Here is a 24205-nt window from a genome sequence, read left to right as displayed (position 1 = left end):
TGGAGTTTCCGTCTTGAAACACGAGAATCCAAAATCTTCTCCACAATATACTCCAACTCCCCCTCCACCAAAACCGGGGCAGGAGGATCAACAGATGGAACCATAGGTGCCACGTATCTCCGCAACAATGACCTATGGAATACGTTATGTATGGAAAAAGAATCTGGAAGGGTCAGACGAAAAGACACAGGATTAAGAACTTCAGAAATCCTATACGGACCAATAAAATGAGGTTAAAACTTAGGAGAGGAAACCTTCATAGGAATATGACGAGAAGATAACCAAACCAAGTCCCCAACCCGAAGTCGGGGACCCACACAGCGTCTGCGATTAGCGAAACATTGAGCCTTCTCCTGGGACAAGGTCAAATTGTCCACTACATGAGTCCAAATCTGCTGCAACCTGTCCACCACAGTATCCACACCAGGACAGTCCGAAGACTCAACCTGCCCTGAAGAGAAACGAGGATGGAACCCAGAGTTGCAGAAAAACGGTGAAACCAAGGTAGCCGAGCTGGCCCGATTATTAAGGGCGAACTCAGCCAAAGGCAAAAAGGACACCCAGTCATCCTGATCAGCAGAAACAAAGCATCTCAGATATGTTTCCAAGGTCTGATTGGTTCGTTCGGTCTGGCCATTAGTCTGAGGATGGAAAGCCGAGGAAAAAGACAAGTCAATGCCCATCCTACCACAAAAGGCTCGCCAAAACCTCGAAACGAACTGGGAACCTCTGTCAGAAACGATATTCTCTGGAATGCCATGTAAACGAACCACATGCTGGAAAAACAATGGCACCAAATCAGAGGAGGAAGGCAATTTAGACAAGGGTACCAAATGGACCATCTTAGAGAAGCGATCACAGACCACCCAAATGACTGACATCTTTTGAGAGACGGGAAGATCTGAAATAAAATCCATAGAGATATGTGTCCAAGGCCTCTTCGGGACCGGCAAGGGCAAAGCAACCCACTAGCACGAGAACAGCAGGGCTTAGCCCGAGCACAAATCCCACAGGACTGCACAAAAGTACGCACATCCCGCGACAGAGATGGCCACCAAAAGGATCTAGCCACTAACTCTCTGGTACCAAAGATTCCAGGATGACCAGCCAACACCGAACAATGAACCTCAGAGATAACTTTATTCGTCCACCTATCAGGGACAAACAGTTTCTCCGCTGGGCAACGATCAGGTTTATTAGCCTGAAATTTTTGCAGCACCCGCCGCAAATCAGGGGAGATGGCAGACACAATTACTCCCTCTTTGAGGATACCCGCCGACTCAGATACACCCGGAGAGTCGGGCACAAAACTCCTAGACAGAGCATCCGCCTTCACATTTTTAGAGCCCGGAAGGTATGAAATCACAAAGTCAAAACGGGCAAAAAACAATGACCAACGAGCTTGTCTAGGATTCAACCGCTTGGCATACTCGAGATAAGTCAAGTTCTTATGATCAGTCAAGACCACCACGCGATGCTTAGCTCCTTCAAGCCAATGACGCCACTCCTCGAATGCCCACTTCATGGCCAGCAACTCTCGATTGCCCACATCATAATTTCGCTCAGCAGGCGAAAACTTCCTGGAAAAGAAGGCGCATGGTTTCATCACCGAGCAATCAGAACTTCTCTGCGACAAAACAGCCCCTGCTCCAATCTCAAAAGCATCAACCTCGACCTGGAACGGAAGCGAAACATCTGGTTGACACAACACAGGGGCAGAAGAAAAATGACGCTTCAACTCTTGAAAAGCTTCCACAGCAGCAGAAGACCAATTGACCACATCAGCACCCTTCTTGGTCAAATCGGTCAATGGTTTAGCAATACTAGAAAAATTGCAGATGAAGCGACGATAAAAATTAGCAAAGCCCAGGAACTTTTGCAGACTTTTCAGAGATGTCGGCTGAGTCCAATTATAGATGGCTTGGACCTTAACAGGGTCCATCTCGATAGTAGAAGGGGAAAAGATGAACCCCAAAAATGAAACCTTCTGAACACCAAAGAGACACTTTGATCCCTTCACAAACAAAGAATTAGCACGCAGGACCTGAAACACCGTTCTGACCTGCTTCACATGAGACTCCCAATCATCCGAGAAGATCAAAATGTCATCTAAGTACACAATCAAGAATTTATCCAGGTATTCTCGGAAGATGTCATGCATAAAGGACTGAAACACTGATGGAGCATTGGCAAGTCCGAATGGCATTACTAGATACTCAAAATGGCCCTCGGGCATATTAAATGCAGTTTTCCACTCATCGCCTCGCTTAATACGCACAAGATTATACGCACCACGAAGATCTATCTTGGTGAACCAACTAGCCCCCTTAATCCGAGCAAACAAATCAGATAACAATGGCAAGGGGTACTGAAATTTAACCGTGATCTTATTTAGAAGGCGGTAATCTATACAAGGTCTCAGTGAACCATCCTTCTTGGCTACAAAAAAGAACCCTGCTCCTAATGGCGACGATGACGGGCGAATATGCCCCTTCTCCAAAGACTCCTTCACATAACTCCGCATAGCGGCGTGCTCAGGCACAGATAAATTAAACAGTCGACCTTTTGGAAATTTACCAGGAATCAAATCGATAGCACAATCACAATCCCTATGCGGAGGTAGGGTATCGGACTTGGGCTCATCAAATAAATCCCGGTAATCAGACAAAAACTCAGGAACCTCAGAAGGGGTGGATGACGAAATAGTCAGAAATGGGACATCACCATGTACCCCCTGACAACCCCAGCTGGACACAGACATGGATTTCCAATCTAATACTGGATTATGGACTTGTAGCCATGGCAACCCCAACACGACCACATCATGCAGATTATGCAACACCAGAAAGCGAATAACCTCCTGATGTGCAGGAGCCATGCACATAGTCAGCTGGGTCCAGTACTGAGGCTTATTCTTGGCCAAAGGCGTAGCATCAATTCCTCTCAATGGAATAGGACACTGCAAGGGCTCCAAGAAAAACCCACAACGCCTAGCATACTCCAAGTCCATCAAATTCAGAGCAGCGCCTGAGTCCACAAATGCCATGACAGAATACGATGACAAAGAGCAGATCAAGGTAACGGACAGAAGAAATTTTGACTGTACCGTACCAATGGTGGCAGACCTAGCGAACCGCTTAGTGCGCTTAGGACAATCAGAGATAGCATGAGTGGAATCACCACAGTAGAAACACAGACCATTCAGACGTCTGTGTTCTTGCCGTTCAACTCTGGTCAAAGTCCTATCGCACTGCATAGGCTCAGGTTTAAGCTCAGGTAATACCGCCAAATGGTGCACAGAGTTACGCTCGCGCAAGCGTCGACCGATCTGAATGGCCAAAGACATAGACTCATTCAGACCAGCAGGCATAGGAAATCCCACCATGACATCCTTAAGGGCTTCAGAGAGACCTCTTCTGAAAATAGCCGCGAGCGCACCTTCATTCCACTGAGTGAGTACAGACCACTTTCTAAATTTCTGACAATATACCTCTATCTCATCCTGACCCTGACACAGAGCCAGCAAATTCTTCTCTGCCTGATCCACTGAATTAGGCTCATCGTACAGCAATCCGAGCGCCAGGAAAAACGCATCAATATTACTTAATGCAGGATCTCCTGGCGCAAGGGAAAATGCCCAGTCCTGAGGATCGCCACGCAAAAAAGAAATAACAATTCTCACTTGTTGAACTGGATCACCAGAGGAGCGAGGTTTCAAGGCCAGAAACAGTTTGCAATTATTTTTGAAATTCACAAACTTGGCTCTATCACCATAAAACAAATCAGGAATAGGAATTCTTGGTTCTAACATAGGCTTCTGAACCACCAAATCTTGAATCTTTTGTACATTTATAACGAGATTATCCAATGAAGAGCACAGACCCTGAATATCCATGTCCACACCTGTGTCCTGGACTACCCAAATGTCTAGGGGGAAAAAAAAGGCAAAACACAGTGCAGAGAAAAAAAAATGGTCTCAGAACTTCTTTTTTCCCTCTATTGAGAATCATTAGTACTTTAGGCCTCCAGTACTGTTATGAAAGGTAATTCAGTACCACAATGGACATAGAGGTCAGCGCACATACAGTGACCTGGCAATAACCCAAAAAACAAGAACGAGCTCTGAGACGTGGGAACTCTGTTGACCGCAATCCCTAATCCTCTCCAACCACACTAAAGTCAGCCGTGGATTGCGCCTAACGCTCCCTATGCAACTCGGCACGGCCTGAGAAACTAGCTAGCCTGAAGATAGAAAATAAGCCTACCTTGCCTCAGAGAAATACCCCAAAGGAAAAGGCAGCCCCCACATATAATGACTGTGAATTAAGATGAAAAGACAAACGTAGAGATGAAATAGATTTAGCAAAGTGAGGCCCAACTTTCTGAACAGAGCGAGGATAGGAAAGGTAACTTTGCGGTCAACACAAAACCCTACAAAAACCACGCAAAGGGGGCAAAAAGACCCTCCGTACCGAACTAACGGCACGGAGGTACACCCTCTGCGTCCCAGAGCTTCCAGCAAGCAAGTAAAAACAAATAGACAAGCTGGACAGAAAAAAACAGCAAACAAAATAGCAAAGTGGAACTTAGCTACGCAGAGCAGCAGGCCACAGGAACGATCCAGGAGGAAACAGGTCCAATACTAGAACATTGACTGGAGGCCAGGATCAAAGCACTAGGTGAAGTTAAATAGAGCAGCACCTAACGACTTCACCACATCACCTGAGGAAGGAAACTCAGAAGCCGCAGTACCACTTTCCTCCACCAACGGAAGCTCACAGAGAGAATCAGCCGAAGTACCACTTGTGACCACAGGAGGGAGCTCTGCCACAGAATTCACAACACTGCATATACAATAGTATAGAGTATAGTGTCAGTGTACAGGTAATACAGTGACTCACTAGTGACATTTTACACAGGAGCTTGCTATATAGTGTCAGTGTACAGGTAATACAGTGACTCACTAGTGACATTATACACAAGAGCTCTGTATATAGTGTACAGTGTACAGGTAATACAGTGATCACTGGTGACATTATACACAGGAGCTCTGTATACAGTGTCAGTGTACAGGTAATACGGTGATCACCAGTGACATTATACACAGGAGCTCTGTATATAGTGTACAGTGCACAGATAATACAGTGATCATTGGTGATATTATACACAGGAGCTCTGGATACAGTGTCAGTGTACAGGTAATACAGTGATCACCAGTGACATTATACACAGGAGCTCTGTATATAGTGTTAGTGTAAAGATAATACAGTGATTACCAGTGACATTATATACAGGAGCTCTGTATATAGTGTCAGTGTACAGGTAATACAGTGATCACCAGTGACATTATACACAGGAGCTCCGTATATAGTGTCAGTGTACAGGTAATACAGTGATCACCAGTGACATTATACACAGGAGCTCTGTATATAGTGTCAGTATACAGGTAACACAGTGATCACCAATGACATTATACACAAGAGCGTTGTATATAATGTATATTGTACAGGTAATACAGTGATCACCAGTGACATTATACAGAGGGGTTCTATATATAACAAATAATGTACAGGCAATATAGTGATCATCATTGGTATTATACACAGGAGCTCCGTATATAGTGTACAGGTAATGCAGTGATCACAGCAGCTCTGTATATAGTGTAAAGTGTGCGTGCACGTGTGCTATAGTGACTCACAAGTGATGTCTAAAGGTGAAGTCCTTCATTTTTGCTTTTCTTCTTTATCTGGCACCGTACGCTATCACTTCTTCCTGCCAGGACTTGTCTCTGCAGAGAATAAGTCATTTATAGCTGATCTCTTGTAGAGCACATTCCCCACTTTTTTCCCCGACTTCTACACTATGCAAGATGAAGAAAAAAAGCGACATAGTTCTGCCCTGCACAGTAACAGGACCCCACTTTCCCCCCCATTGAAAACAGTCTCCTAAAATGCAAATTATGTTGCAGCAGTAATAATGTCCAATAATTGCCCCTTACAGTAATTATGTCCCCTACTTTCCACCATAAACTAATAAGGTATGTTCCACATTCTGGCCCCCATACAGTTATTAAATCACCTCATCCTGGCCTTTATTTAATAATGTGCCCAATCTCGGGCGCTTATGTGCCTTGGCCTGGCTGCCCCCCTTATGTCTCTTAGCCAGGCTGGCCTCCCATTATGTCCCTTGGCCTGGCTGGACCCCCATCATGTCCCTTGGCCTGGCTGGCCCCCCATCATGTCCCTTGGCCTGACTAGCCCCCCATTATGTCCCTTGGCCTGGCTGGAACCGCATCATGTCCCTTGGCCTTGCTGCCCCCCATTATGTCCCTTGGCCTGGCTAGCCCCCCATCATGTCCTTTGGCCTGGCTGCCCCCCTCATTATGTCCCTTGGCATGGCTGGTCCCCATATCTCTTGGACTGGCCCCAGCATCCACATCCACAGAAGAGCGCACTCAAGCAGCCGCCGGCCTCTGTTGTGGCGGGGCAATACATGTCAATTGAATGTGTGTCCTCAGGTGCACATTCAATTGAAACCAGTGGGCCCCCTCTACTTCCTGCTCAGGGGCCGACAGGGAACCAAGGCCCGTCAGTGAATGCACCGGTATCCGCTGGGCCAGTCTGACCCTGCCCATATCTATCTATCTAGATATCTCATATTTTTGCATGTTATGATTATTAAATGGTGATAATAGTGAAGCAGTGCAAGTTCAGTGGGTGAAATAATATGCAGCGGTTGTGGCAGTGATGGAAAGAGTGGCAATAGTGTATTTTGGTTGCATTTTTAGTGTTTGCGTGTTTTTTTACTTATTTTTTAATAATAACATTTCATTTCATATTTTACCATAAACTTTTTCTTTTTTTTTTATAAAACTTCAAAAATGCAATAAAAAGTATAAAATGTTATAAAAAGTTTTGTTTTAAAGACTCATTTTTTAACCTTTTTTTTTTTAAGTATTTTTTGGGAAGTATCAGCTGTACTAAGAAGAAAAGTTACTGTATGTATGCAGTCTTATTGGCAAAGCTCCATAGGAAAAAAGTACACTGAAAAGAATCTTGTAAAAGGTGTAGAACAGGTTAGGATCGGACCGATTTTCCAGAAATCGTTTTTTGTGGTTAAATATATTTTTATTAAAGAGAAGAGAATTTTACAAGAAAAACAGTAGTTGAAAACTACGTCAATGATCAAAGTACTTTTTCTTATAATATACAATTCGAGAAGAGTAACACAAAAAACACTCGTTCACAAACCTTGCATAAATCTTACATAAAAGAGAGAAAGAATAAAAAAAAAAAAAATTTAGAGGGAGTAAACCCTCTAGAATGACTACGGTATCTTTAACATATAAGCAATAACTCCTTTCCCCCCGCAACAGGCGAGGACTTTCCTTACCGTGAATAAAATAAAGCATACCTAAAATCAGTTCGCCCATGTCCCCTAGAGCGAGACATGCACGCAAATAGTATCATTATAAAAGTAACTGATAAATCATGGTATAGACCTATCACACCGAGCTGGTGGAAGGTGAACAGCTCACCCAGGGGGGAGATTGAAAGAAGAGGAAATAGAGGTGGGAGCCCGAGTAAGTGGGGCTCAAGAAAAGAAATATAAAATGAGAACACAAAAAGAAAGGAAGAGTAGCATAGTAATCGACTGTAGAATAGACAGGTGTATTCAGGTAAACAGGTCAGGGAAACGAGCAGAATCTTTAAATAGAATCCATTCAGTCCAGATACCTAAAAAGGAGACCCTTGTCTGTGAAAGGTCTGCATCAATTTCCTCCATCCTAAAGATGGTTTCACATTCTGAAAACCACTCCACAATATCGGGGGGGACCGGGTCTCGCCATCGGCGGGGGATCACCGTTCTAGCAGCCGCTAGACAAAATTTGAGGATGTCCTTTTTTTGGGATCTCACCGAACCGGGAATCATGGAGAGCAATGCCATCTCCGGAGTACCGGTGATGTGCTTGCCTGTGATCAAACCATAATTTCTGAACACTTGGTCCCAGAATGTTCTAATCAAGGGGCAGCCCCACCAGATATGCAAAAGGGAGCCAATGCCAATGCCATTTCCACACCTCCAACAGCAGTTTGAAATTGTGGGAGAAAATTTGTGTAACCTGTCAGGAGTGAGGTACCACCTATTTTGCAGTTTATACCCCTTCTCCGAGGCCTCACTGGAACTTGGGAGTTTATGGTTCATCAGGAAGCAACGCTCCCATTCCTCATCCGACAGAATTCTCCCTAAATCCTTCTCCCAAGCAGACTGGAAATAGAGCCTTGCGTCAGAGTCAGGTGTTGAAAAAATTGAGTAGAGGGAAGAGATTCCCCTGCTCGGGGCGTCACCACCGGCAAACAACAGTTCCAAGGGAGAGAGTCTACAGTTCGAACCCCTTGGCAAATTCAAAGAGGCCAGGAAGGACCGGACCTGCAAGTACTCCCACAATAGAAGTTTAGTGGAGGGAGATTGGGTTTGGAGGGAACAGAAGGTGGGAATCTCGCCACGCTGAAAGATATCACCAACCCGTATGTCATCCTCGTATTTCCATCCCATGAAGGCTTTCCTGTGAATGCCCGGAGGAAATGCCGGGTTGCAAAAAATAGGTGTAAGAAGGCTGGCCCCAGCAGGAGCGGACCCCTTCACACCAATGCAGTGCCATGCCCTCATAGCCTCTGAGGTTAGGAAGGAAAATCTCCCCCGTTGAAGAGCATATTGCTTTGGGATCCACTGAAGATAATGAAGAGGCAAATCGGACCATTCTTGTTCCAACTCTACCCATTTTTTAAATTTAATTTTATATTTCCAGTCCAAGAGGCGAACTAATATGGCCGCCCTGCAATAGTTTCGGAGGTTGGGTAGACCAACCCCACCAAACTGGCGTGACCTAGATAAAACCTTGTAAATCACTCTCGGTGTTTTCCCCTTCCAGATAAAACGGGAAATCAAGGACTGTATTTTAATAAAAAACGATTTATGTGGCCAAATGGGAATCACCTGAAAGATATAAAGAAATCTCGGCAGGATATCCATCTTAACCACCTGAATCCTACCGAGCCACGACAGCCTCAATGGGCCGTAAGACTCCAGAAGGGATTCCACCCTGTTCAAAATGACCTGATGGTTCAAAGAAAATAATTGAAGAGGATCCGAGGTGAGGTTCACCCCGAGATATGAAATCTGATCCTGTTGCCATCTGAAGGGGAAGGTCCGCTTCAAGGAAGCCACCACGGAAGAAGATAGAGAAATGTTTAGGACCTCAGTTTTGGAGTAATTAATCTTGAAGTTACTTAAATCCCCGAAGGATTCGAACTCCTTCATAAGCACTGGAAAAGACACGACTGGGTTAGAGACGAAGAGGAGGATGTCGTCGGCAAATAGGGCCGTTTTATGGTTAGAGTTTCCAACCTGAATCCCTGAGATACTGTCATTAACTCGGATAGCCTTAGCCAAATGCTCAATAACTAAAACATATAAAAGGGGCGACAACGGGCAGCCTTGTCTAGTACCGTTCTGGATATAAAAACGATCGGACAAAGATCCATTGACTCTAACACGAGCTGAGGGTTTTGAATATAATGACATAATTTTCCCCAGGAAATTGGATTGTAAGCCAATATGGGTCAGGGTCTCCCGTAAAAAATCCCAATGGACTCTATCAACAGAAATCGTTTTTTAACATTTTAATTTTTTTATATTATTTTTTTTCAACCCATCTGAGCCCTTTTGAATTTTTCTTCCCTCTGGATAACCCTTTCAGTCAACTTTAATCTTAGACTGTGCGCACTTTAATGTGATGTATCTGTGACTTACATGTGACTGATATTTTAGAGAATAAAGATGAAATGAAGTGGCACTCACCCGATCTTGCTGAATGAAAAGTGTCCTTTATTCAGAGTGCATACTCACAGACATCTAAAGGAGAGGCGGCTTGGTAGAAGGAAAGGTGCGAGGGGAGGCAAGAGGACGACGGCCGTTTCGCGCCTGCGCGCTTCAACGGGTTCAACTGGACCCGTTGAAGCGCGCAGGCGCGAAACGGCCGTCGTCCTCTTGCCTCCCCTCGCACCTTTCCTTCTACCAAGCCGCCTCTCCTTTAGATGTCTGTGAGTATGCACTCTGAATAAAGGACACTTTTCATTCAGCAAGATCGGGTGAGTGCCACTTCATTTCATCTTTATTCTCTGGATCTTCATTGCTTTTCTGTTGAGCACCACCCGCCTGCTATTGATTACTGCGCGCCGCAGTGGTTCTGAATTGAGTCTCTATTTTTCTAGCGCTGTTTAAAGTTCATTTAGGCGAACTCCACGTTACATCATAGTTGTGGAGGAAAACACTTGGTGCCATTCTATCTTCATTTTTACAATTTCGTTCATGACTGATATTTTACTATCTGGTGTAGTCGATGCCTTTTATATTTTTTATGGTTTTTTTTCTAGATCCAGAATGAGGAGAGCGTCCTTCTCTTCCTGGTGGTGTGGACTGTGACCGAGATCACTCGATATTCCTACTACACGTTTAACCTTCTCCATCACTTGCCGTACTTCATTAAATGGGCCAGGTGGGCAGCGCGCTCGGTGCCGACATTTTCTGCATGGCTTGGTTCTGTGTGCTCACAGATGGCCTTGGGCTCGGATGGTTCTGTTCGCAGACTCTTAATGTCATCTTTTGAGAACGGGACAGATTGAAGGAATCACACGTTTATCTACTGACATATTGTCACATTATTCTTCACTGCACCAGATTGCACTTCCCTCTATTTATAAATCAATTATGCCGTGTTCCCTCTAACGCTTTTTTTTCTGTGTGTTTTTTTTTTTGTTAGATTTTGTATAAGACTTTTCTGGCTTGTAAAGAACATCATGATTTCCTTTTTTTATTTTTTTTTATTTTTTTATTTATTTTTTCCTGTAGAGAAGCCTATGGGAAGATAAAAAATTAAGATTTTTAGGCATCATTCAGACTTCTGTTTTTCACGTGTGTTCTCTCCTTGTTTTTATTGGATAGAGAATGGTGCTGTTCATATGTCCGTGTTTTCTCCTTTTTTTTTGCGGACCGTGAGACATGTCCAGTTTTTGATCCAAGCGACATATTAAAATGACCTATACAAGTTTATGGGTTCTTGAAAATCACTGAGGCTGGTTTCACATTGGCGTTTTTTCGGGTGCGTTTTTGCGGTAAAAAACGCAAAAAAACGCATGGTGAAAAAACGCATGTAAACGCGTGTAAACGCTGCGTTTTATTGACGCATGCGTTTTTGCATGTGGTGAAAAAAACGCGGCGTTTTACCGCGTTTACATGCGTTTTTTCATGCGTTTGCGTTTTTTAAACGCATGCAGAAAAATGTGTGACAACTGCCAATCATCAAAATAAAGTAAAAAACCCACTATAAACAGTAATAGTTAGGGTTAGGGTTAGGGTTAGGGGTAGGGTTAGGGGTAGGGATCATAACCCTAACCCTAAAGGGATCCTACCCCTAACCCTACCCCTAACCCTAACCCTAAGGGATCCTAACCCTAACCCTAACCCTACCCCTAACCCTACCCCTAACCCTAACCCTAAGGGATCCTAACCCTAACCCTACCCCTAACCCTACCCCTAACCCTACCCCTAACCCTAACCCTACCCCTAACCCTAACCCTAAGGGATCCTAACCCTAACCCTACCCCTAACCCTAACCTACCCCTAACCCTACCCCTAACCCTACCCCTAACCCTAACCCTAAGGGATCCTAACCCTAACCTTACCCCTAACCCTAACCCTACCCCTAACCCTAACCATAAAGGGATTAGGGTTAGGATCCCTTAGGGTTAGGGGTAGGGTTAGGGTTAGGGTTAGGGGTAGGATTAGGGGTAGGGTTAGGGTTAGGATCCCTTAGGGTTAGGGGTAGGGTTAGGGTTAGGGGTAGGGTTAGGGGTAGGGTTAGGTTCCCTTTATCACCTTTATGCTGGGGGGTGGCATATCAGTGTGTTTTCTGGTTTTTTAATAAAAAAACGCATGCGTTTTTTACCGCAAAAAACGCATGCACCAAAAAACGCATGCGTCCCCATTGACTCCAATGTATTTTTTGACCCCAAAAAAACGCATGAAAACGCATGCGTTTTTTTTTGGTCCAAAAAACGCTTCTAAAAATACTACAAGTAGCATTTCAGAAAATGAACGCATGCAGTAAAAAAATGCATGCGTCAAAAAACGCGACCAAACGCGTACACAAAAAAACGCATGCGTTTTCAATGTTAAAGATAGGAAAAAAAACGCATGCGTTTTTTTGAAAAAAAACGCTGCAGACAAAAACGCAAGTGTGAAACCACCCTGACAGAACACAGATGGCGTCAGTGAATTGTCTCCGTGCATGATTAAAATTGTGTGTAGTAAAAATCTATTGTTGAAAAAAAAATTATGTTTAGAGGAAACTTTGGAATTTCTTCGTCACAGAAAATAAAAATGTATAATAGCGTTAAAGAGGAATTGTCACCGGGGCAAAAGAGGCCATTTCTTTCTTTTAGTTACTTCTCACTGCTTCCCTGAATATGCTGCTTTACTTCTTCTTTTTTTTTTTTTAATCCTCCATATGGTTCCAGAGATACATCCCTTTTAATGTAGTGCTAATTTTTAAGGTCTTTACAAGAGGATGTAGCTCACAGGATCCCCCCCCCCCGCTGTTCTGAAAATATTCACCTGGCTCGCTCCCTCGCCGGCGCTGCTTCCTGTTCTGGCCGCATCTTCTCCTGTATGCGGTCACGTGGGGCCGCTCATTTACAGTAATGAATATGCGGCTCCACCTCCCCACGTGACCGCATACAGGAGAAGATGGGGCCAGAACAGGAAGCAGCGACAGCCAACGAGGGAGCCGGGTGAGTATTTTCAGAACAGCGGGGGGGCGCACAGGTTTGGCACATAGATCTTTATTTTAAACACTATTATTCATATCTTCTCTGCAGCAAACGCTGCTGCAGGGAAGATATGAATCGCGGCTTCAGCACCAGATGCTTGTACGTGTGGTACCCAGCACGGTGCGTGTGGTACCCAGTGGGCACACGGGCGGCACACTGATGTGCCACAGAAACGTAGGGGCACACGGACACGGATAATTCCGGTACCGATTTTTTTCCGGTACCGGATTTTTTGGATGTGTGAAACCGGCCTTAGACAACATATGCCCCTTGGACCCACACCTATTTTCAGTTTTAGCAGTCCCCCAACCCTTATCTTGCCTTGTCTGGGGAATCTCAGCTGCACATGTGCACAATAACCTCCATTCATCTATGTCGGGAATATGGAGAAGCTGAACTGGGATCAAATGTCCTCTGCTTTGGTGATCAGAATTCAAAATGATAAAACTGTAGAAATATAAAGAATAGAATGGACTCATAGATCAATACGACACAGATCAATAATCACAAGGTCTGAGGCTTTGGCCGGATTCTGGACCTCTTCTCAGCATTTTTCTGCAGTAGCAAAGGGTGTGGGATCATAATAAATATCCAATTTATTCTAATCAAATTTAAAGATAATTGCTGCATGCAAATGAGCTGAAAAAATCACCAATAATCGCCAACATTGCAATTATTCTGACAAAACCTGTCAATTTTTAGGTATGGGAGGTAAAAGCGCTCGCAATACGTAAATATGGCCATGCTCTCTTTGTCTTCCCTGGCTCCTGAACCCTCCTGGCAGAGCTCCTCCAGGAGGTTGGAAGATCTACCCTCTTTTTCTTGAGCCATCTGGACAATCTGAGAGAGGTGCCCTGTATAATTATACTAATGATTTCTTTAAATTGTAGCCTAGGAGGCACCAGATCGCGGGTGTGACGGCAACCAATGCAGGAATGGGACTGAAATTCAGCCCTGGCAAATATGTTCATGCTATTGTGGGTTATGGTATACATGTAAAATTTACAAAGTACAAAGTTACCAAATAATCCTATAGTCTCTAGCAATGAGCAAATCTCCCAAAATTTGCTTTTTTTTGGAAGATTTGCTCTTATCAGTAACGGTAAGCAGATTCAATGTGTCACAAATAAAATTTGATTCAAAAGCCTCAAAAAGATCCAGAAGCATAAAAAACAAAAGGCCAAGAAAAGGGGTTAAAAAATACTAAAATATTATACTCACCTGGCGTGATGTCATAGTGCTGCCTAATGTCTCTGTCAAGCTGCCGGCCTGACTAGCGGAGCAGGGAGCCGGTGGCTGCCTGAGGACGTAGATACTGAAGAGGACCGGCCCACCTCATATTTGCAAGAATTTCCAGATGGGCAGTCCGGCCCTTCTGAAAATCCTATATCAACACCTCTTCTGACATTTTTGATATGTGTGTTATCAGTCACTGCATATAACAGGGGGTAATTACGAGTCATAAAGATAGAAAGTAGTGGCACAGGCAAGTGTTATAAATTAGGACCCAAGAGCTTAAAATTATTGACCATGGCTAGATAATTCCCCCTTTAAGGAAAGAATTAGAGAACCTTTTATAACTGAGTGCCTCCGATTTAGGAGAGAGATTTCCGTCTTCCTCTAATAACAAAATGCAAGCTGAGAAATGCTGACCTATATTCTAAATCTGTCTTATCATTCACTGTGAGGTAAAGCGCAATCCACCGGGGGGCCGGAGACATGTCCGCATAATGGCTCTGCAGGAAAAGTGAAATGTTTTCATCTTCGTTCTGTTACGATTGGAACTGACAAGATTATAGATTTTATGTGAAAATTGCCATCAGGTACTTTTCTCAAAGCTCTGCAGATTCTTGTCTCTTGTTCCCTTGCGTTCTCTTTAAAGGGGATGTCCACTCGGAACACATTTTCCCTTCGAGGTAAAATAGATCTAAAAACTTTAAAACGCGATTTTCTAATATTGATTTTTTTCCAATATCTTTACCTTTTCACAAATTTCTTCAAGAAACTCCAATTTGTCATTAGACAAATTGGATACATTCTAACACATGGAACTATAGCATCAATACTAATCCGGAGAGGCACATATAGCATAAATAACTCTTGTTAGGCTACTTTCACACTTGCGTTGTTTTCAATACGTCGCAATGCGTCGTTTAGGGGAAAAAACGCATCCTGCAAAGTTGTTTGCAGGATGCGTTTTTGCCCCATAGAGTAACATTACCGACGCATTGCAACGTATTGACACACGTCGCAACCGTCATGCGACGGTTGCGCCGTGTTGTGGCGGACCGCCGGGAGCAAAAAACGTTAAATGTAATGTTTTTTGCTGCCAACGGACCGCTTTTTCCGACCACGCATGCGCGGCCGGAACTCCGCCCCCACCTCCCCGCACCTCACAATGGGGCAGGGGATGCACCGAAGAAATGCATCCGCTGCACCCGTTGTGCGGCGCATCAAACGCTAGCGTCGGAATCTCGGCCCGACGCAATGCGACGGGCCGAATCCGAGGCTAGTGTGAAAGTAGCCTTAGACACAAGTAGTGTATATAATAAATGACATACACAAAATAAATACCGACAGACACATATAGAACAAATAACTTGTGACAGAAAGATATAGCAGAAGTAACTCCTTATAGACACATATAGAAGAAATAACGCCTTACAGATACATATAAGCATAAATAACTCCTGATAGACTTAGCATAATCTACTCCTGAGAGGTACATATAGCTTTAAAAGGGTCGTCCGAAACTACATATTTATTTTCTTCATTAATGTCTCTCTATTTATTTTAATAATATAATAATTTTTCTAATATGATTTAATTAAAAAGTCACTACTCTACTGTCTCTAATAGAGATGGGTGAACCCGAACAGTAAAGTTCGGGGTCCATATCGAACACCTACTGTTCGGGCATGAACCCCGAATCCGGACTTCTCTGGGAAGTTCATGTTACTGTTCGGGTTCGCCACCTCGAACATTGGGTACATGACAGCGTGACAAACATCGGTGGCTCTGATCAGAGGTAAGATTATTACCACCTGTCAGAGAACTGTGGCTCCCACACTGTCAGATCACAATGTGAGCCAGCAGCTGTGACCGGCGTTAAAAAAGTTTACCTCCAGTCATAGGCGTTGGCTGATGAGAGAAAACTACTCCCATCAGTCTATGCCTGCTGTCACTAATTTCAGTGAGGGCAGGTGCCGGCTGATGGGATCTCTTGGGGTCTCTTCTATTTTTACAACCAGCATGGCAAAACTGATAGCTGTGGTCTGCAACCCTCAATTGTCAGTTTTATCATGGCTGGTTATCAAGAATAGAGAAGTCCTCACACTTCTTATTATTTTAAATAAATAATTTAAAAAAGGCATGGGATCCCCCTGTTTTTGACAACCAGCCATGCTAAAGCAGACAGCTGGAGACTGGTATTCTCAGGCTGGTAAGGGACCAGGGATATTGTGTCCCCCCAGCCTAAAAAATATTAGCATGCCTCTGCCCCAAAAAAGGCGCATATATTAAACATGCCAATTCTGGCGCTTTGCCTGGCCCTTTTCACTTGCCCTGTGGTGGTAATAAGTGGGGATAATATTTGTGGGCAAGTGGGAAGAGCCCTGTAAAAATGGCATGGAGACCCCTCTATTCTTGATAACCAGCCATGATAAAGCTGACAGCTGAGTGCTGCAGCCCGTAGCTGTCAGTTTTGCTTGGCTGGTTATCAAAAATAAAGGGGAAACCACACCAGGTTTTTTAAAATGTATTTACGGTATATATATTGCAGGAGACGGCTGATGAATTCTCCTAGTAGTAGTCCTATCAGCCGACACCTTTCACGGGAGGTAAACTTTTTGCCTCCTATCACAGCTGCAAGCTCACGCTGTAATCTGACAGCATGGGAGTCACAGCACACTGACCGGCAGTAATGATCTCATCCCCGATTAGAGGCAGTGTTTGCCGAGCTCTCAAGCAAATGTCCGCATGGCAAACAATGGTTGTTAGGGCTCCTCATTCATCTGAATGGGGTTCGGTTACTCGTTCAAGTCAATGGGGTTCGGGTTCAGGTGCTGTTCTGGTACCCAAACCGAACTTTTTTGAACTGTTTGGCCGAACCCACGGGACCCAAACATTCATGGGTTCGCTCATCACTACTCTCTAATCTAAGTGCTTTATTTGATATGTTTTACCTATTTCTGCTTTTTCAATTCCAGTATATGCTCAGTGATGTCACTTAAGAGGGCGAGGCTGATCTCTGCTCATCGCGTTCTCTTCTTACAATGTGAACTGACAGTGCGCTTTCTTACTGGCTTGTCACTAATTAGAGCCGACGAGGGAGCGCACTGTCAATGTGCATTGAGAGGAATACTGCACAGTAGGAAGGAAACGTATATTGAGCATCCATAGGAACTGACCATCTGTGCATTCTCAGTAGAGCAGTGTCTAGTCCAACCCTAAAACAGATGTCACTGATGATGCTTCATCTCCGGGAGAGAACACAGGCTGTGGAAGTGACCGCAGCATCTGCCCCCTGATGACAGCTAGTTTGAGTATCTTAGCAGGCACTGGGGATTCTCAAACAAATAATCTTCAAATCGGAAATAGGTGAAAAAAAAATAAAGCAGTTAGAGAAGGGAAAGTAGAGACTTTTTAATTAAACCATTTTAGAAAAACTATTATGTATATGAAAATAAATAGACAATTAGGATGAAAATCAATATTCATTTCGGAGCACTCTTTTAATAGCTTTTGACAGGCACACATGGCTCTTGGGTTATTTTGAGCTAAAACGATTGTGTAAGGAAGGACACATAGTAGAGCCAACAATGATGTTACTACAGCCTTGCAGTGGGAGCATTTGCCCTTTTATTGCCCGGCACCCCCAGCTCTTGTCAAGAGCGATTACCATACCATTGTCTATATGTCCACCATCCCCGCCGTAACCCCTGGTGTCTTCAGGGGCTCACAGCACCCGAATTCCCCACTCCTTTCTGACCTGCAGAGAAAGGTAGAACCAGTGATGACGTTGACCCCAAACATCAGCTTCAGGGTGATGGAATGGAATGAAACTGAAAGGGAGAAGATACAGATTAGATATTAGAAAAAAATTTTTGACAGTGAGGGCGATCGATGAGTGGAACAGGCTGCCACGAGAGGTGGTGAGTTCTCCTTCAATGGAAGTCTTCAAACAGAGGCTGGACAGACATCTGTCTGAGATGGTTTAGTGAGTCCTGCATTGACCTTGGAGGTCCCTTTCAACTCTAACATTCTATGATTGTACATTTTTGGGAAAAGTGACTCTACAAATATGCCAGAAAATGGAGACGAGGGCACCGTGTTTAAGGACCCTTTTCTCCACCCAAATACTGACAGCTGCAGCGGTTTTCTCTGATGCCGACGTCTCTAGGAAGCTGCGAAGGGAAAACTAGAAATGTTGCCATCTTGGTACATGTGTTGTACATCGTAGACTAACGATGCGTGATCGCTCTTCGGTCACAATCCCACCACGACTATAATAGGAGACCATGGAACAAATGGAATCTGAAGCAAAATCAATGAGCGGCTTTGACTGAAGTGCAATGTATGAATGGAAATGGAAAAGAATGGCTTCCTGTGCATAACTCTGCATGTGTCCTGCGCGCGCTCTCATGACTATTATGTGGGATGTAGTCGGCTCTAATGGTCTTCTCTGCTTCATTTTCCCACCGCAGGTATAATTTATTTATTGTATTGTATCCTCTCGGCGTAGCTGGTGAACTCTTAACAATTTATGCTGCTTTACCGTATGTGCGGAAGACGGCCATGTACTCGCTGCGGCTTCCAAACAAGTACAACGTGTCGTTCGACTACTACTACTTTCTCATCGCCGTCATGTGTTTTTACGTACCACGTAAGTCACTCCAAAACCTGACCTGTCTTAAAAAATGTGAGATTTTTAAGTATAATTAAATTAAGCGTAGTCAACTATTGCTTTATGTTATCAGCCATTTGGACATGCTTCATTTTCATTTACGCTGCGCTCTGCCAGCTAAATGCAGAGGGAAAAAAACAGCTGGGACCCCTGAGATCAGCTTGTCCCTGGGACTGGGAATTATCTCTGGCTCACTGTCCTATGTCGGAAATGAAAGGCAGATGATCAGACATCCTGGATTATTAGATGCCACATTAACCCCTTCATGACGCAGCCAGCTTTCATTTTGACGTTTTCGTTTTTTTGTTCCCCTTCCGTTATTCCAAGAGCCGTGACTTTTTTTTATAAAGGCTTGTTTTCTGCAGGTCGAGTTGTAGTTGTTTTGAATGACACCATTCACTTTTACCATAAAATGTGCTAAGAAACAGGGAAAAAGTTCCAAGTGGGTTTAAATGGTGAAAAAAATACTCAATTCCACTTTTTTTTTCCCGGCATTCACTGTGCGGTAAAATGTACCTGGAAATATGATTCTCCAGCTGAGTACGATTACAGCGATACCAAAACTTATGTTTTTTTCTATATTTTTTACACGATTAAAAACATTAGAGCCTTTAAAATAAAGTTTTGTTTGTGTCGCCATTTTCAGGGACCAGTAACTTTTTTATTTTCCTTTTTTCACGCTGAACTGGCGTTTTTATTGATACGACTATGGGACGCATAGGACTTTATTTTTGCTTTTTATCTTTTTTTTTATTGCGGTGACCGAAAAATGGCAATTCTGGTGTTTTAATAGTTTTTTTTTCCTGTTTTTAACATACAGACTAAATAGCTTTATACTTTAATAGCTCGGACTTTATCGGACACGACAATACGAGATGCGTTTATTTTTCTTTTCAATTTTTTATTTCTTTATTTTTGAATGGGAAAAGGAGGGTGATTTGAACTTATTTTTAATTTGTAAAACTTGTTTTTCAATTTGTACCTATTTTTTTAGACCCCGTTACCAGTGATCACAATGATCACTTATACAGTTGAATATTGTGGTACTGCAGTATATAGTGTAATTGCAGATCTTCCCAACCTCACCGGGGGACTGAGATGGCAGTGACACGATCTCGGGGAGACCACGGGAGCATGTGCCCGACAGTGTCAGTTCATGTCAGTGGTTGACAGCAGCATGTAAATAGTTAACAGCAGCGATCAGAGCTAATTCCAGTCTCTGCTGTTATAGACTGACGCTTGCTATGTGACATGTTGGCATCTGCCACGTTTGAGCCAGCTCCATACAGCCCTCAGCAAATTTTGACAAAAAAATCTATGTTGCAGGTTAAGGGGTTAAAGGTTATATCAGCCTTTTTTGTATTGTTTTAAAATGATTCACTATTTCCAATAGTCTTCATTAGTCCAGGTTTATACGGGCACATTTCATGGTCCGTATACGGACTTCAATGCTTGGACTGACCGCCGTTTTTTTCGACCGAAACTTTCAGCCTCATACGTGTCCATGAGGCTGTAAATTCGGATCGAGAGACCTTTCAACAAGCCGGTCCCATGAAATACGCCTGTCTGAACTCGTCCTTAAAAACTGCATTTTTAAAACTGCCTGAAAGAAAATCTGTCTTTGTTGTCCATGGTAACGAATCACAGCGCAGCTTTCATTTTTCCAGAGCTTTTAATAAAATGAAAGCTAACCACTGATTGGTTGCTATGGGCGACAATGACAGGTTTTCTTTTAGTCAGTTTTGATAAGTGAGGCCTGTAGCGCCAAGGCAAAACAATTTATCTCCATGGTAACAGACTATAAACAAACCTTATATAATCTTTATCTACAGCTATTCTACCTTCCTTCTCTCATTTAATGGAGTTGCTCAGGGCTAAGATATTGATATCAATCATATGTCATCAAGATCCATGGCAGCATGAAAGATAAGGAGCCAGACCACGGCTCTATACAAGGAGTAGTGACAGCTCAGCCCCAATTGGGGATAACCTGATCTTTATGGGTACTGGGTCGTGGACCCCTTACTATCTAATATATATACAGTATGACTTTTTGTAAGCATAGACCATCAATATCAAAGTCATAGACAACCCATTTAATTGTATATACTTGCTGAATATATTTTTTGGAAATAGTAGCAAACAGATGGAAGGAAATATCATTGCAGCATGCAACTACACAGGGTTTGTTTGTAGTCTGTTACCATGGAGACACATAGGTTTGCATAGGAGCTGTACAAACAAGAAGGCAAGACATTTCTAGTGAAAACATTTTGTAAAGTTGCTTCCTTTTTCATATGTACTATGATGTTCCATAAAAACTGATTGTCAATGTTAGCATAGCTTCACTTTTTTTTTTTTTCACAATTTTCGACACAAATAAAATGACAATTTTTTTTTACATTTTTCATTCCAGTGTTTCCCCAGTTGTATTTTCACATGCTTCGTCAAAGAAGAAAAGTTCTGCATGGAGAAGTCTTTGTTGAAAAGGACGATTGATCCCCAAGAGCACAATCTACAGGACTCTCTTCTCACAACCAGTCGTTGCTTTCCAGAGTCAACAGGCGGCGCAGGGCCTGTTGGTTTAAGATCCTGGATAACCTCGTGCGACTCCAGTCTTCCGATCTCACATTCTGTCCTGTACTCTTCTTTTTTATTGGTTCATATCGAGACCGACACTGACTCATGCTGCAACGAGTATACAAGGTGCATTGTGACCTTTTTATAGAGAGAAAGCACAAAAAAAGTGAAGCAACAAAGATTTGAAACAAATCTTTATTTTTGTACTGTATATCTGTATTGACCACATCTCAGCAAATATAAAAAGTGAAATTTCTCCCTTTATTCACCATAGCCAGGATTTTTCTACAGTTGTGTCTTGTAAGTTCTACTGTGCACTCACCGCATGTCATATATATCCGTACAGAGGTGCAACAATCTGTAACGGGGCCCCTTATGTACCATTTATTTTACCCCATGACTAATGTGGTCCATCTGGTCCCAAAGCCCAGGTGCCACTGTTACCTTTGTACTAGCTATAACCATAGTTCATAAAAGTGACAAATTCATGTAAATCCCAAGCAAAAGTGGGCTTTTCAGTATAGTTTTGGTCTGTCTTGTGATGGTTCTGGAGGCAGTACTTAAGGGAGTTTTCCAATTTCACAAAACCACCATTTTCTGGCTGCAGTTCATTTTTCAAAACAAACTGTGCTTTACTCACCATCCCTGGGTCAAGCACTGAGTTTCCTCCACTGTTCCCCATAACTAGAGTCTGATGGGCCCTGGTGTGAAATTTGGACTTGGGCACCCAACAGCATGTATGGCCCCTTGTAGTGTTCTAGCGATGCTTCTCATGTCATTTCTGTCTGCCCTAAGCGGACAAAGAGGATCGCCAGTTCATTTACCATCAGTACTGTACAACCTAAATTTCTGTTATCTGTGTCCTTGATCTGCTCATTGTCATCATTTTCTGTCATGGCGTTTGTGGATTCAGGCGCCGCCTTGAACTTAATGGACTTTGAATTTGCCAGGCGTTGTGGTTTTTCCTTGCAGCCTTTGCAGAACCCTATTTCTTTAAGGGGCATTGATGCTACACCTTTGGCTAAAAATAAGCCCCAGTTTTGGACACAGGTAACCATGCGCATGGCGCCAGCCCATCAGGAAGATTGTCGATTTCTGGTGTTGCATAATTTGCATGATGCTATCATGCTGGGTTTTCCGTGGTTGCAGGTACATAATCCTGTGTTGGATTGGAAGTCCATGTCTGTGACTAGTTGGGGTTGTCAGGGGGTTCATAATGATGTTCCTTTGATGTCAATCTCCTCTTCTTTCTCTTCTGAAATTCCTAAGTTTTTGTCTGATTTTCAGGATGTATTCGATGAGCCCAAGTCCAGTTCCCTTCCACCGCACAGGGACTGTGATTGTGCTATTGACTTGATTCCAGGCTGTAAGTTTCCTAAAGGCCGACTTTTCAACCTGTCTGTGCCTGAACATACCGCCATGTGGAATTATATTAAGGAGTCTTTGGCGAAAGGGCATATTTGGCCATCTTCTTCACCGTTGGGAGCGGGATTTTTTTTGTTGCTAAGAAGGATGGCTCCTTGAGACCCTGTATTGATTATCGCCTCTTGAATAAGATCACGGTCAAGTTTCAATACCCTTTACCTTTGCTTTCTGATTTGTTTGCTAGAATTAAGGGGGCTAGTTGGTTTACTAAGATTGACCTTCGGGGGGCATATAATCTTGTTCGTATTAAGCAGGGTGATGAATGGAAAACTGCGTTTAATACGCCCGAAGGTCATTTTGAATATCTTGTGATGCCATTCGGGCTCACTAATGCTCCATCTGTTTTTCAGTCCTTCATGCATGATATCTTCCGGACTTATCTTGATAAATTCTTGATTGTATATTTGGACGATATTTTGATTTTTTCTGATGATTGGGAGTCTCATGTGCAACAGGTCAGGATGGTTTTTCAGATCCTTCGTGACAATGCTTTGTTTCTGAAGGGGTCTAAGTGTCTCTTTGGGGTGCAGAAGGTTTCTTTTTTGGGCTTCATTTTTTCTCCCTCATCTATGGAGATGGATCCGGCTAAGGTTCAGGCCATTCATGATTGGATTCAACCCACATCCGTGAAGAGCCTTCAGAAATTTTTGGGTTTTGCTAATTTTTATCGCCTGTTTCATTGCTAACTTCTCTAGCGTGGTTAAACCCTTGACCGATTTGACGAAGAAAGGCGCTGATGTGGCGAATTGGTCCTCTGCGGCTGTCTCTGCCTTTCAGGAGCTTAAACGCCGATTTACTTCTGCTCCGGTGTTGCGCCAACCGGATATTTCTCTTCCGTTTCAGGTTGAGATTGACGCTTCTGAGATTGGGGCAGGGGCCGTTTTGTCTCAGAGGGATCCTGTTGGTTCCTTGATGAAAACGTGTGCCTTCTTTTCTCATAAGTTTTCGCCTGCTGAACGCGATTATGATGTCGGCAATCGGGAGTTGTTGGCTATGAAGTGGGCGTTTGAGGAGTGGCGACATTGGCTTGAGGGAGCTAAGCACCGTATTGTGGTCTTGACCGATCATAAGAATCTGATTTACCTCGAGTCTGCCAAACGGCTGAATCCCAGACAGGCTCGATGGTCCTTGTTTTTTTCCCGTTTTGATTTCGTAGTTTCGTATCTTCCGGGTTCTAAGAATATTAAGGCTGATGCACTCTCTAGGAGTTTTTTGCCTGATTCTCCTGAGGTCCTTGAACCGGTCGGCATTCTGAAAGAAGGGGTGGTCCTTTCTGCCATTTCCCCTGATTTACGACGGGTTCTTCAGGAATTTCAGGCTGACAGGCCTGACTGCTGTCCAGTGGGGAAACTGTTTGTTCCTGACAGATGGACTAGTAGAGTGATTTCTGAGGTTCACTGTTCCG

General features: G+C 43.5%; 1 protein-coding gene across 1 annotated transcript in view; it reads left to right on the top strand.

Moving 5' to 3' along the window:
• HACD1 (3-hydroxyacyl-CoA dehydratase 1) overlaps positions 1-21639 on the top strand; it is an 85254-nt gene extending 63615 nt beyond the window's left edge. The window contains exons 5-7 of the mRNA XM_069729511.1: positions 10437-10558; positions 18596-18774; positions 21212-21639. Coding sequence (XP_069585612.1) covers positions 10437-10558; positions 18596-18774; positions 21212-21294 — 384 coding nt within the window. The 3' untranslated portion in view covers positions 21295-21639. The remainder of the gene's footprint in view (positions 1-10436; positions 10559-18595; positions 18775-21211) is intronic.
• The last annotated feature ends 2566 nt before the right edge of the window (positions 21640-24205 follow it).

Source organism: Ranitomeya imitator, chromosome 6, assembly GCF_032444005.1.
Source record: "Ranitomeya imitator isolate aRanImi1 chromosome 6, aRanImi1.pri, whole genome shotgun sequence".
In the NCBI taxonomy this organism is placed as follows: Eukaryota; Metazoa; Chordata; class Amphibia; order Anura; family Dendrobatidae; genus Ranitomeya; species Ranitomeya imitator.
This window is presented reverse-complemented; position numbering and strand designations above follow the sequence as displayed.